At 40.3% G+C, this 12,533-nt stretch overlaps 1 protein-coding gene across 1 annotated transcript in view; it reads right to left on the reverse strand.

Moving 5' to 3' along the window:
• LOC124719041 (vacuolar protein sorting-associated protein 13) overlaps positions 1 to 12,533 on the reverse strand; it is a 447,369-nt gene that overhangs the window by 133,138 nt on the left and 301,698 nt on the right. The window contains exon 43 of the mRNA XM_047244711.1: positions 11,871 to 11,918. Coding sequence (XP_047100667.1) covers positions 11,871 to 11,918 — 48 coding nt within the window. The remainder of the gene's footprint in view (positions 1 to 11,870; positions 11,919 to 12,533) is intronic.

Here is a 12,533-nt window from a genome sequence, read left to right on the forward strand (position 1 = left end):
TGTTCGCCAGAGAATATTGAAGCGGTACGAGTTGCTGTACAGAGAAGTCCTGGGAAATTGTGTAGAAAGGCAGCAGTGCAACTGGGAATATCCAGACGCTCCATTCAACGCATTCTTAAAAGTGACCTCCATACGTACCCATACAAGATGACCTGTGCACAGAGGCTCACTGAAGAACACAAGCAGAAGAGACTAATGTTTGCTCAGTGGGCGGAGGATAGGGAAGAAACTCTCAACAACGTTTGGATTTCAGACGAGGCGCATTTTCATTTAGATGGTGTGGTTAACAACAAAATGTACACTTTTGGGCCACTTAAAACCCACAAGTGTTTCACGAACAACAACATTACGCTCCGAGGATTACAGCGTGGGAAGCAATTTCCACTCGCGGACTTATTGTACCCTTTTTCTTTAAAGAAACCGAATAGCGAGTGTTATTTGAGCATGCTTCGCAATAGCTTCATTCCACAGGTTCTTGCTACTGCCTTGCTCTTCAACACGCAGTGGTTCATACGAGACGAAGCAAGGCCACATACTGCAAACACTGTGTTGGAGTTTTTGATGAGCATTTCGACATGCGGATCATTTCACTCAGGTTTCCAGGTCGCCTCAATCAGAGACAAAATTGGCCCCCCAATAGTCCAGACCTCAATCCGTGTGACTTTTTTCTTTGGGGGTACCTAAAGGAAAAAATTTTCCTGAAATGTCCACCTGATTGCAGTGAAATTACGGAAGACATGTGCCGTAGGGTAATCACTAACTTCTGTGTTCGTTTGAAGGAAGTTAGCATATGCTCAATATATCCACCATTTCGTTTCCTGAGTTAGAACAGATCTCCATGGACAGCTCCTCATTGTAGTATATGTTCCTTTCAGATTGTATTGACAATAAAGTTTATATTCAAAAACAAAATGGTAACACATTTAGAGTGCCACCCTGTATATTACATTATAACATGAACAGGTGCACTATAGCAGGTTTTACAGACTGATGATGTGATTTACATTATGATAAGGTAACAGCATCCAATTCATGGCTTTATCATCTGATGTTAATGATTTTATATTATGCCTAAAATGATGCTGTGGATACTTTTATGAAGCTGATGACGGTCAGTCGACCAAGAGTGGTTGAGTAAATAAAGAATTTTATCAGAAACTCAAGAAGGTAACATGACGTTTTCCAATATTTATGAGAAACGGGGAACCGGCTCCTGAAAATAGATTAGCATTTCAATGCAATCACACACAGTAGGTTAGATTAACACCATCTACAGTCTGTATACACAGAAAAAGATTACACAGCAGGTTTGTCATTCAGAAATCACATTTGAATGTTAGTGGCTTGTGAGAACACTGTGTTATGCCTCCTGTAAGAAGGGGAAACTTCTACAAGCCACAATGGAATCCACCAGTGGCAGGATCGTGACCTAACTGAGACTGGTTTTCATTATTCTGTGACTGCTGTGAATATTAAAATTATGAGTTCAGAAGGGCCAAACTCAACAGCAAGCACAATCTCAATGCCTCCACACGACTAGTGACCGAGACAACAGACCGTACAGCCACATCTTGTACCTCGTGTTAGCAAATGTGTTTGTTTGCTGCAAGATAAGTATCCGCACTGACTGTGTGATGATATCTGGAACATCGCGCGGCTCAGCTCAGCAAGCGTTATTGCGGCTTCCCTCGCCACAGCAAGAGTGAGGGGTGTGCAAACAGGGCTGTGCTCGACAGCAACCCTGGATGCAGAAGAGACACCACATCATCTTTTCAGATACATCCCAATTCCGAGCACGGCATCACAAGGGACACATCTGTGTCACAGTCTCTGAGGAGTAATATCTGGCGTTCTCTGAGGAAGTGTTATAGGCCCTCCTTTGATCTACATAAATGATTTAGGAGACAATCTCAGCAGTCCTTTTAGACTGTTTGCAAATGGTGCTGTCATTTACTGTCCTATATTGTCATTAAATGATCAAAATAAATTGCAAAATGATTTAGACAAGATATCTGTATGATGCAGAGTGTGGCAATTTACTCCAAGTCATGAAAGGTGTGAAGTTACCCACATGAGCGCTAAAAAGAACCCACTAAATTTCAAACAATGGAAAATCTAGGATGGAATGTAATAATATTATGAGAAGGGAAGATGCTACTCACCACAGAGCGGAGATGCTGAGTCACAGATAAGCACATGACACACACAGTTGCGTGTGTGAGATGCGTTTATGTGAGTGTGTATGTGCTTATGTCTGTCTATTGCTGACAAAGGCCATTGGCCACAAGGTTTGAGTGTGAAAATCTTTTTGTTGTGCCTATCTGCGACTCAGCATCTCTGCTACATGGTGAGTAGCAACTTTCCTTATCATAATATTGTTACATTCCACTAAATTTCAGTTACATAATAAATAATGCAAATCTAAAATCTTGTAACTAATTAAATGGCTTATAATTCCGAATGACAAACTGGAACAACACATAGATAATGTTGTGGGGAAAGCAAACCACAGACTGCAATTTGTTGGCAGAACACTTAGAAACTGCAACTGGATTGCTAAAGAGACTGCTTACACCACACTTGTCCCTCCCCTTTCCAGAGTACTGCTGTGCTGCATGGGATCCGCTTCAGACAGGACTGGCAGAGATCGACAAAAAATTCCAAAGAAGGGTAGCTCATTTTGTATTATTATGAAATAGGGGACAGAGTATTATGGATACAATACACAAATTGGGGTGGCAGTCATTATAACAAATGCATTTTTCACTGTGGTGGCACTTTCTCGTGAAATTTCTATCACTCACTCTCCTCAGAGTGTGAATACATTTCATTGGCATCCATATACAAATGGAGAAATGATCATCATAATAAAATAAGAGAAACCAGAGCATGCACAAAAAGAGCTAAGTGATTATTTTTCCCAAGTGTTGTTTGAGAGTGGAATGGTAGAGAAATAGCTTAAAGGTGGTGTGATGAACCCTCTGCTGGGTATTTAATTGTGAATTGCAGAGTAATCATGTAGATGTAGACATAGGTGTGAGGAGAATGAATATTGTCAGATTGCACTTATCTTCATCATATGGGACTAGCGCGTGCTGTGGTGGTGTGGTGTGCCGTAAGGTATCTAGCACCTCTGCTTCACACAGTGGTAATCTGAACATCAGCTATTACATTCCTGATGTACTAAGGCCCAATACAGAGAGCACTTGACTGTTGCCATGGTCGACACATTCTCAAGATGTCTCACCTGTTGGAAACATCTGTCACAGGTCACAGAGAGACTGGCAACCGCTCCATCCCAGCCACAATGCTCAATGAACTCTGCCACAGACACAGAGTTGAAGCAGCGCAGAATGCCGTACCTGTATCTTTTTTCAGTTTAGACACTTTGTCGAGATGGAACCGGCAACTATTTTAATATTTCACAAAGCATTTATTAAAAACTCTTTCAACAGTTGCCATACGTTTGTTTGGCGACTAGTTTCAAATCGACCAGTTCATTTTCGAGTCCACATACTTTACAAAATGTTCGCAGGATGACTGTCACAATCCACATGTGCCTCTTAGTGACTCAGAATCAATTCTGAGTTGCTAAGAGGCATATGTAGACTGTTACAATCATTCTGTGAATATCTGATAAAGTATGTACTGCATTTTTGGTGCCGCCTCAGCAGTCCAGGCTTGAGAATGAACCAGTTAGTTTGAAACTAGTTGCCAAACATAAGTACTGCAAGCATTGACAGGTTCGTTAATAAACACTTCATGTACCTCTATCTGTCACCCGAGCTCACTTTGAGTTTATGCTTAGCCAGTTTACAGCCCTGTCCACTGAACCAGTAAAATACCGATTCTTAACAGAATCAGACTCTTATGAATAAAACAGCTTCAAATGTCTAATTACTTCACAAACAATGGAAACTCAATATCAGAATATCAACAACAGAAAAGAATAGATTGCTACTCACCGTAAAGATGGCCCACTGAGTTGAAGACAGGCACAACAATATGACTGTGACACTTTATACTTTCGGCCAAAGCCTTTTTCAGCAAGGAAAATACACACACATTCACACAAGGAAGCATACCTCATGCACACATGACCATTACCAGCAGCAAAGCAGCAACTCCAACTGTCATGTATGCATAAAGTGTGCTTCCTTTTGTGTGTGTGTGTGTGTGTGTGTGTGTGTGTGTGTGTGTGTGTGTGTGTGTGTGTGTGTGTTCTCTGCTGAAGGCTTTGGCCAAAAGCAGTAATGTTTAATAGTCTTTTCAGTGTGCCTGTCTGAAACTCAATGGGTCATCTTTATGGTGATGAACAATTTATCCTTTCCCTAGTACTGTTCATTACTTAATGTTATTTAGTGTGTTCAATATTTGCCTTTAAGCATGTAAGCAAGAAAAAGTTTGAAATTATGCTTAAAGTTTGTTGTAAATTGGTACGTGTTCTCATTATGAAACACTGGATGAATATGAACTGGGCAATTTGTGGTCCACTATAATCAAAAGCCAATTTTTCATGCACCTCTACATTTATGATCACACATTTCCTCAACTGTGTGGTGTACAATGACAATTTTGTACACACATTAAATGATATCTGTAGATACTGTAAGCAAAGTGTGTTGCAAATATAATTATCTATAAAGACGTAATAAATCAAAATATCAAGCCTGATGTTAAAGTTTTACTGCACGTCATTTTAAGCAAAAGCTAATTTTTCATGCACATAAATGTTTGCTAAATCATACCTCCTGAACTATGTGCAGTACGATAATGTAATTTTGCAGGTACATTCATGACTTATGTAGATACAGTATACAAACTGTGTTGTGAATAGACTTAATAATAAAGAACTAATACATTAATGTCACACCACGTGCTGAAGTTTGATTGCACAAACAGCAGAAAATGTAGTAAGTGATAAGTCTTTTTACATTCATCATTTTGTGGGGACATCAGCACGAAAAAGTTCCGTAAAAGTTTGAAATTTTGTTTGTTGCAAGTTGCAAAGTGGTCTCATTCCAAAATAGTGGATGGCCTCAATTATGCTGCCTCGAGACAAACACACAGTTCCTGACTGTAATACTCATCTTATTGAGTTTAATTTTTATTATAAGCTTATATCTCTTACTCAGTAGATCGTGACACCATTTTTAATTTTTTAATTCGCTCAATAATTATGTGGAATATTGGAAATCGAATTTTTGCTGCCTATATGCTGCAGCTGGTACTGGATTCTGGTCATCCACACAATTAAGAAAATGTAAAAACGGTCAGATGTTCTAAAGCTGGCAATTAAAAACCCTAAATGAGCACCATATTCATTTGATTGTCAGATAAAAGAGAGGGCAAATACAGCAGTAAGTTGCTGCTGACCTCTTGTCTGAATCTAAAACACAGTATCAGTCTATTAAAATGATGTGTGCTGTGATTCATACTCCACAAGGACCAGACATTGGAGGCTTCTCTCGCCGGAGCAAGAAGTTATGTCATAGGGCTGTGTCCTAGGCAGAGATGTGTGAGAAGGACCTCATCCCATCTGTGTGGCTGGTACATAATACACCAGGGGTGAGAAGTAGAATTTACCAGGTCCAGCTTACTGTCTATCACTTCCACCCACTCTTCATCCTATCTACATATGAATCTGTACCTCAACAGGGAAGGGACAGTACAAAGGGGCACACTGAAACATCTCGCTATCTTGACATGCTCCTTGATGGTTGAATCTGCTACCATATTTTACAGACTATGAGTCACACATTTTTCTTTGAAAAACTGCCTTGAACACTCACGGGCATATTGTACTCAAGATTAACATAAAAATGTCCAGTGTTTGATTTAAAATTCCTGACAGTCTTAAAAATGGTCCTATATTCAATGCCACAGGAAACCTCTCTCTACATGGAAACATTGGATTCAACTGGCAGCAGCAGTGTACCAACACAACGAACAGGAGTTGCAAGTATCCAACAGCTTGATAAAACCTGTCTCCCTACCACCCCACCATCATAAACCCAGAACACTGTCCAGCTTATGATTCATCATTGCTGTCTACAGTGCCAGGGAACTTTAATTGCAAGTGATTTGTGTTATCAGTAACAGTACAATAGTTTTGTTAGCAGCTAGTTTCATAACGGAAAAAAGGTATTATTACAATGTGGACTATAAACTGAAAGTAATAGCATCTGCAGAGGAACATGGAAGCAGAGCAGCTGAGTGGCATTTCGGCCCTCCGCCAACAGAAAAAAACCATTCGCGACTGGCGGGCTAAAAAAAAAAAAAAAAAAAAAAAAAAAAAAAACAGGAAGACTAAATGTGTTGTCACCGCCAGACACCACACTTGCTAGGTGGTAGCCTTTAAATCGGCCGCGGTCCGTTAGTATACGTCGGACCCGCGTGTCGCCACCATCAGTGATTGCAGACTGAGCGCCGCCACACGGCAGGTCTAGAGAGACTTCCTAGCACTCGCCCCAGTTGTACATCCGACTTTGCTAACGATGTTTCACTGACAAAATACGCTCTCATTTGCCGAGACGACAGTTTAGCATAGCCTTCAGCTACGTCATTTGCTACAACCCAGCAAGGTGCCATATTCAGTTATTATAAGTAGTATCTTCAAGAATGTCTTCTGAACAGATAATATTGTGACTCATGTACCATCAATGGTGACATTCATCATTAATGGATTAAAGTTAAGTATCAAACTAATTACGTCCGCTTTCTGAATTCTCATTCCTCGTCACGTTCCAGACCTCACGTCAGTATAGTTCTTCTCTCCTCACGCCAGCCTGCTTGAGCTAAAACGCGTCCATTTCGGCCTCCACTCGTAACACGGTGTTGGCTCTTCTGCTAACACAAAACTAAAAGTGCAAATAGAGGATTGAAAGCAAAATGGCAACAACTAGAAGATGACATACATTCAAGAACACTGTCAAAATGGCACTGGAATTAATAAAAAATGATTCAAATACACCCTGTTAAGCTAATGTTACAGTGGAACTCAACAGATTTTAGGGATGGAGTTAGTTGGTGCTACAGGTTTATGAAGTGTCATGCAGTAGCATGCAAACCAAAATCTATTTCTGAAAATGCCGCAAGGGTATGAAGATAAAATACTATCTTGCCATCACTTTATTATTCAACATTCAAAGAAAACCAGTGTGAAAATAAACCAAACAGCTAATATGGACGAAAGCAGTCTCACATTTGATGCGCCGTGTAACAGAACTGTTGCCACGAAAGGCACTAAAACTGTAACTACAAACGCAAGTGAACGTGACAAATTGCGCTACACTGTTGTCCTTTCTTGTTGTGGTGACATTACTAAACTTTATCGAATGGTCATTTCCGAGCGTAAAACAATGCCAAAACTGAAATACCACCAGGTGGTGGTGTTCACATGTGCATAACAAAGGTTGGATGGACGAGGCTAGAATGAAATTATGGGAGACAAGAAAAGATGCTTTATTGAAGAAAAGTTCTCTTCTTGTGGTAGATCAGTTTAGGAGTGAAAGAGAAATTGAGACAGGGAAATACAGTGCCTATTATTATTCCAAGAGGACTTACTTCACAAATACAACCTCTTGATAAATAAATCATTTAAAGTGTATATGAGAGAGGAATGGAACACATGAATGATGGATGAAACCCAACATCAGTTCATGCTGAAGGGAGATTTAAAATGGCCTACAGTCAAACAAGTGTGTCAGTGGCAGTTGTGGTCTAGAGTGAGAGCAGAGATTATTGTTAAATCTTTCAAGAAGTATGGCTTAAGTAACTCACTCGATGGCAGTGAAGCCCGTCATATATACAAAGAGGACGATGATGATGAACTAGAAGAAGGAAAAGAAGAAGATTCAGATGACAATTTTCATGGCTTTTAAGTGTCAGTTCATTTTTATAAACTAAGAATTTTTTCTCTTAGTCTGGCTTTGCAAACTAACAACAAAAATCATAAAAATGTTATTTTTAAGAAACAAACTGTTTAAAAATTACGGTGTGTCTTATAGTCTATAAAATACAGTATTTCATTTCCCATAATAACCCGTGCGCTGTGGCACCTAGCACAAAAACACAATAACTAACATTTTCTATACTACTTGCCGTTGAATTTTTAATAGGTAGCAGTATAAATTTTACACACCTTCTGTTATGTTTTCAGTGAACCTGGTAACAGTTAAGAAACTTACCACAAACACAAATTAGAACGAAAAAGAGAGAAAGAAATAAGAGTAAGCGGGTAAGAAAAATAAGTTGTGTTAAGTTGACTACCAAATTCAACTATAATGTAATGCAGACTGTTAATTTCATTCATCACCCTTATTCCAATGATGCTGGACTGTGATTTACAGGCTACATATATTTTAGGAAACTGCTGTACATTGATCATATACAGATTAGTGAAAACATAGAAAGCAGACATAAAATTAATCATGAAAAGAAACATTAATCCCTCACACTGCACCTGCTACAGCAGAAATTTATCAACAGAACCAAAGATGTTAGCCCACCTACAGCCCACATGCTACTTTTTTTTAGTTAAAAATGTCTCTAAAACACTGCTATCAACTAAAGAGTGACTATCGGCAATTTCTTTCAAATCATAAGAATTCAATCTCTTCCCTGAATAATTTTAACAATTCAGTACCCATTTTTGCAATACCTCTGTTCTTTAAGACGAGATGAGCTCGTTTCTATGACCAATAATGAGTTTTGCAAATGGTTATGTCAACTGGTAATGATATATTATAAAAGTTCACCATACTGCCCACACGGTACTGAGCTACTGTTTTGACAATGCATCTGTAGAATTGATAGTCACTTCTTGTCTGAAGCCAGTGGAATGTTTGCAGCTTTCTGTTAGTGATTCACACCATTTGTAATTCCACATGAGGAAGAAGTGCAAGGGCAGTTTGCATTGACAAGTCACAGTTCCATCTCAATGAACACGTAAACACAATTTGTGCATCTGAGCTACAGGGAAACCACCCAAGTCCCCTCCACACACATTAAAAGTGAGGGATTGATATGTAACATCACAGTATTTCACACTGCAGTGCACAATGTTATGTACAGATGGTGCAACAATTTGTAAACGGTTTTATGAAGACCAGCTACAGTAGTGATGTTATCGGTAGTAAACTGCTATAGCTCATACTACCGCTAACACTGTGACATTCCTTAATCGGGATTCTCGCAGAGAAGTCATATCGAATGGGTCGTCAGCTGTTTACATATCTCAATCTCACACTATTTCTGAATTCCAGGAAATAACTGAAAAATGCATTGCTGCTACGTCTAAACAAAACAAAACAAAAAATCCGTGTGCGTCCAAGAATATGTGATACAAAAGGAAAGGGAACTCTGCAGTCGGGCACTGAGAACCACACGAGAGATGTCCATCCTTTGTGTCACCCTCAGTCACCGTCAGATGTGGTACGGAGGAGTCGGGTGTCAACACACCGCACTCTCAGTCACTGCCGAAGTTCCAACCGTGAAGTTACCACTTCTCAATAGGATAGCTCCTCGACTGGCATTGCACTCCACTCTAGTCCTCTCACTGAGTTTAAATCCCTACCAGTACTCGGAAACAAATCCGAGTCCCCCACACGACGGTCTGTCATGTCGACCACTCAGCTACGGAGGCAGACCAAACATATGCAGCACCATATTCAATTATGTGAATTGCCTAATGGAAGCCACTTTCAACAATTTTTGTAACTCAGTCATTTTACCACAATGCAGTATTACTTTCTGAATACTTAGCAAATTAACTGATAAACATCACATGTGATGACATTATGAATAGGTGTATTGTCTGTATGCTGACCTTTGTTCGTTTAAACTAGTCTGTGCCACAAATATTTTGTACTCTGCTCTGTTAAGTAATATATTCCAAGTATGCTCATTTGCTACACTGTGCATTTTGTGCCAGCAAGGTAAGCAACTCGATGTGGCACAGTCTCAACGAGTTGTGCAAGTCGTCTTCAGAAATATTGAGCTGTGCTGCCTCTATAGCAGTCCATAATTGTGAAAGTATTGCTGGTGCAAGATCTATTACGAACCATAAATGTTCGATGGAGTTCATGTCAGGCAATCTGTGTGGCCAAACCGTTCACTCAACTTGCTGAGATTGTTCTTCAAATGAATCACAAACAACTGTGGCCCAGAGACATGGTACATTGTCATCCATCATTGTTTGGGAACATTAAGTCCATGAATGGTTGCAAATGGTCTCCAGCTAGCCGAACATCCAGCAGAGCCAATCCATTTCCATGTAAACACAGCACACACCATTATGGAGCCACCACCAGCTTGCACAGAGTTTCCTTGACAAGATGGGTCCACGGCTTCGTGGGGTCTGCGCCACACTCAAAACCCTACTATCAGCTCTTACCAGCTGTAATTGGGACTCACCTGGTTTTCCAGTCCTCTAAGGTACAACTGAAATGTATACGAGCCCAGGAGAAGCACTGCTGGTGACGTTGTGTTGTGTGCAAAGGCACTCGCATCAGTTGTCTGTGGTCATAGCCCATTAACGCCAAATCTGAATGCACTGTCCTAACTGATACATTTGTCATACCTCCCACATTGATCTCTGCAGTTATTTCACTCAGAGTCGTTTGTCTTCAGTCCAGAGACTGGTTTGATGCAACTCTCCATGCTACTATATCCTGTGCAAGCTGCTTCATCTCCCAGTACCTACTGCAGCCTACATCCTTCTGCATCTGCTTAGTGTATTCATCTCTTGGTCTCCCTCTACGATTTTTACCCACCACGCTGCCCTCCAATGCTAAATTTGTGATCCCTTGATGCCTCAGAACATGTCCTACCAGCCAGTCCCTTCTTCTTGTCAAGTTGTGCCACAAACTCCTCTTCTCCCCAATTCTATTCAATACCTCCTCATAACAAAAACTATATTTAGCCATGTTTTTCAGAATACGTTGCAATTTGTGAGGGTTCACTCAGGTACCTTACCTCTGTAAAACTTGATGCGACTGCTAAACTGAACAGTAGTTGTCAAATGTGCTGGGAATACACACATCATTCTGACATTATTTCCCAGTGGGATTCAGATGAAACCAGCTTCTCCTGAGCTTCTCTGCCGGTGCAGTAGGATCGTGTAGGTTACAACGCGGCTGCTCGACAGCAGGCAAGTCAGCTGTTTTGCCCACCCCTGCCCATATAATGGCTGCCATGTAGCACACGAACTGTAACAGTCAAATCTAACTTCGATTAATTCCTATCTATATGCGTTTACTGATTGATGTTCTCTTTAATATGCAGGACACTTCGGTTGTGCATCACATACACTAGTTTAAATGTCAGTTCTCATGTTCAGACGTTTTCTGTACATTGTGAATTTATGAGCTTTTTTATTGTACAATCAGTTCCAGAAAGTCCTATTTCTTATCTGCTTCAGTATCTATTACAAGTGAAACTTGTGGGAACACTTTGCTTATGTGTATTCATAATTCCTCAGTATGTGGATGTTTACTATACGAGACAGATCAGCTACTGCTATTCTGCAACTCTAACAATACATTTGGGCCACTTTCACTCCCACGATTCTTTTGTCAAAATGGTCATTCCATGTCAACAGGGTTCAGCACCATCTTTTTGATTAACACCACATGTTTGTTAGTACTGACCACACTGTGATGTTATAGTAAGTACTAGTCACACCAAATTGACAGCTTCCACAGCGAATATATCTGAGCTTTCTCATGCAAAGCAAGTTCAGGATCTGTACAATTAACACAACGAGTGCATGCGAAAAAATACATACGACTAGCAGTTCGAGCACAGGGCATCTAATGGAACACAGAGTGTGGTGAAACTAGATACTTGAGACAAGAATAGCGCGGTACCTTGAGAGGGCTGCCGGATGACTCGTTTTTCTCTGTTTTACGTGACTTCTGTGGACAGCACAAACAGGCAATGTCAACTCGTGTACTCTGGCACAGAAAAAAACTGCACACAGCATAGCGATAATTTTTAAGGCACCACAGTGACAAAAAAATGAAAACTAGAACAATACGCAACACATTAATCAAAATAACTTACTCAACACAACAGAACAAATAGTATACAAACATTTAACTGGACACGGAAATGATCACTGAACTGAGACTGTTCGTAATACAGATAGAGAAGTTCTACAATGAGGTAGCAGCGGTAGCAGAAGGAAACATATTTAAAGGTGTAAAACTACCAGTTTTCAAAGGTACTGAACATCCTTTTTAAGCAGAGAAATAGTAAAGGCTGGGAGAAGAGAGTTTGGCAAAGCTTAAAGACACCCAGGTTCCCAGCTCAAAACACTTAGTAGACATAACTGACTCCTCAGTTGGAAATTTATTAATTTTGTTAGCTATACACCAGTGCTTTTCTGTTAGCAAGTGCCACGGATTTCAAATCCGCGCCAGATGACACGGACCTCGATTACCACTAGAGGTCGCTCCAGCTGTCGCATCTTAAGCCGCAGCTGCGAATGCACTCCTGGCCTGCGTATAATGTGAGGGCGCCAAGGTGGA

The sequence above is a fragment of the Schistocerca piceifrons genome, chromosome 10, assembly GCF_021461385.2.
Source record: "Schistocerca piceifrons isolate TAMUIC-IGC-003096 chromosome 10, iqSchPice1.1, whole genome shotgun sequence".
In the NCBI taxonomy this organism is placed as follows: Eukaryota; Metazoa; Arthropoda; class Insecta; order Orthoptera; family Acrididae; genus Schistocerca; species Schistocerca piceifrons.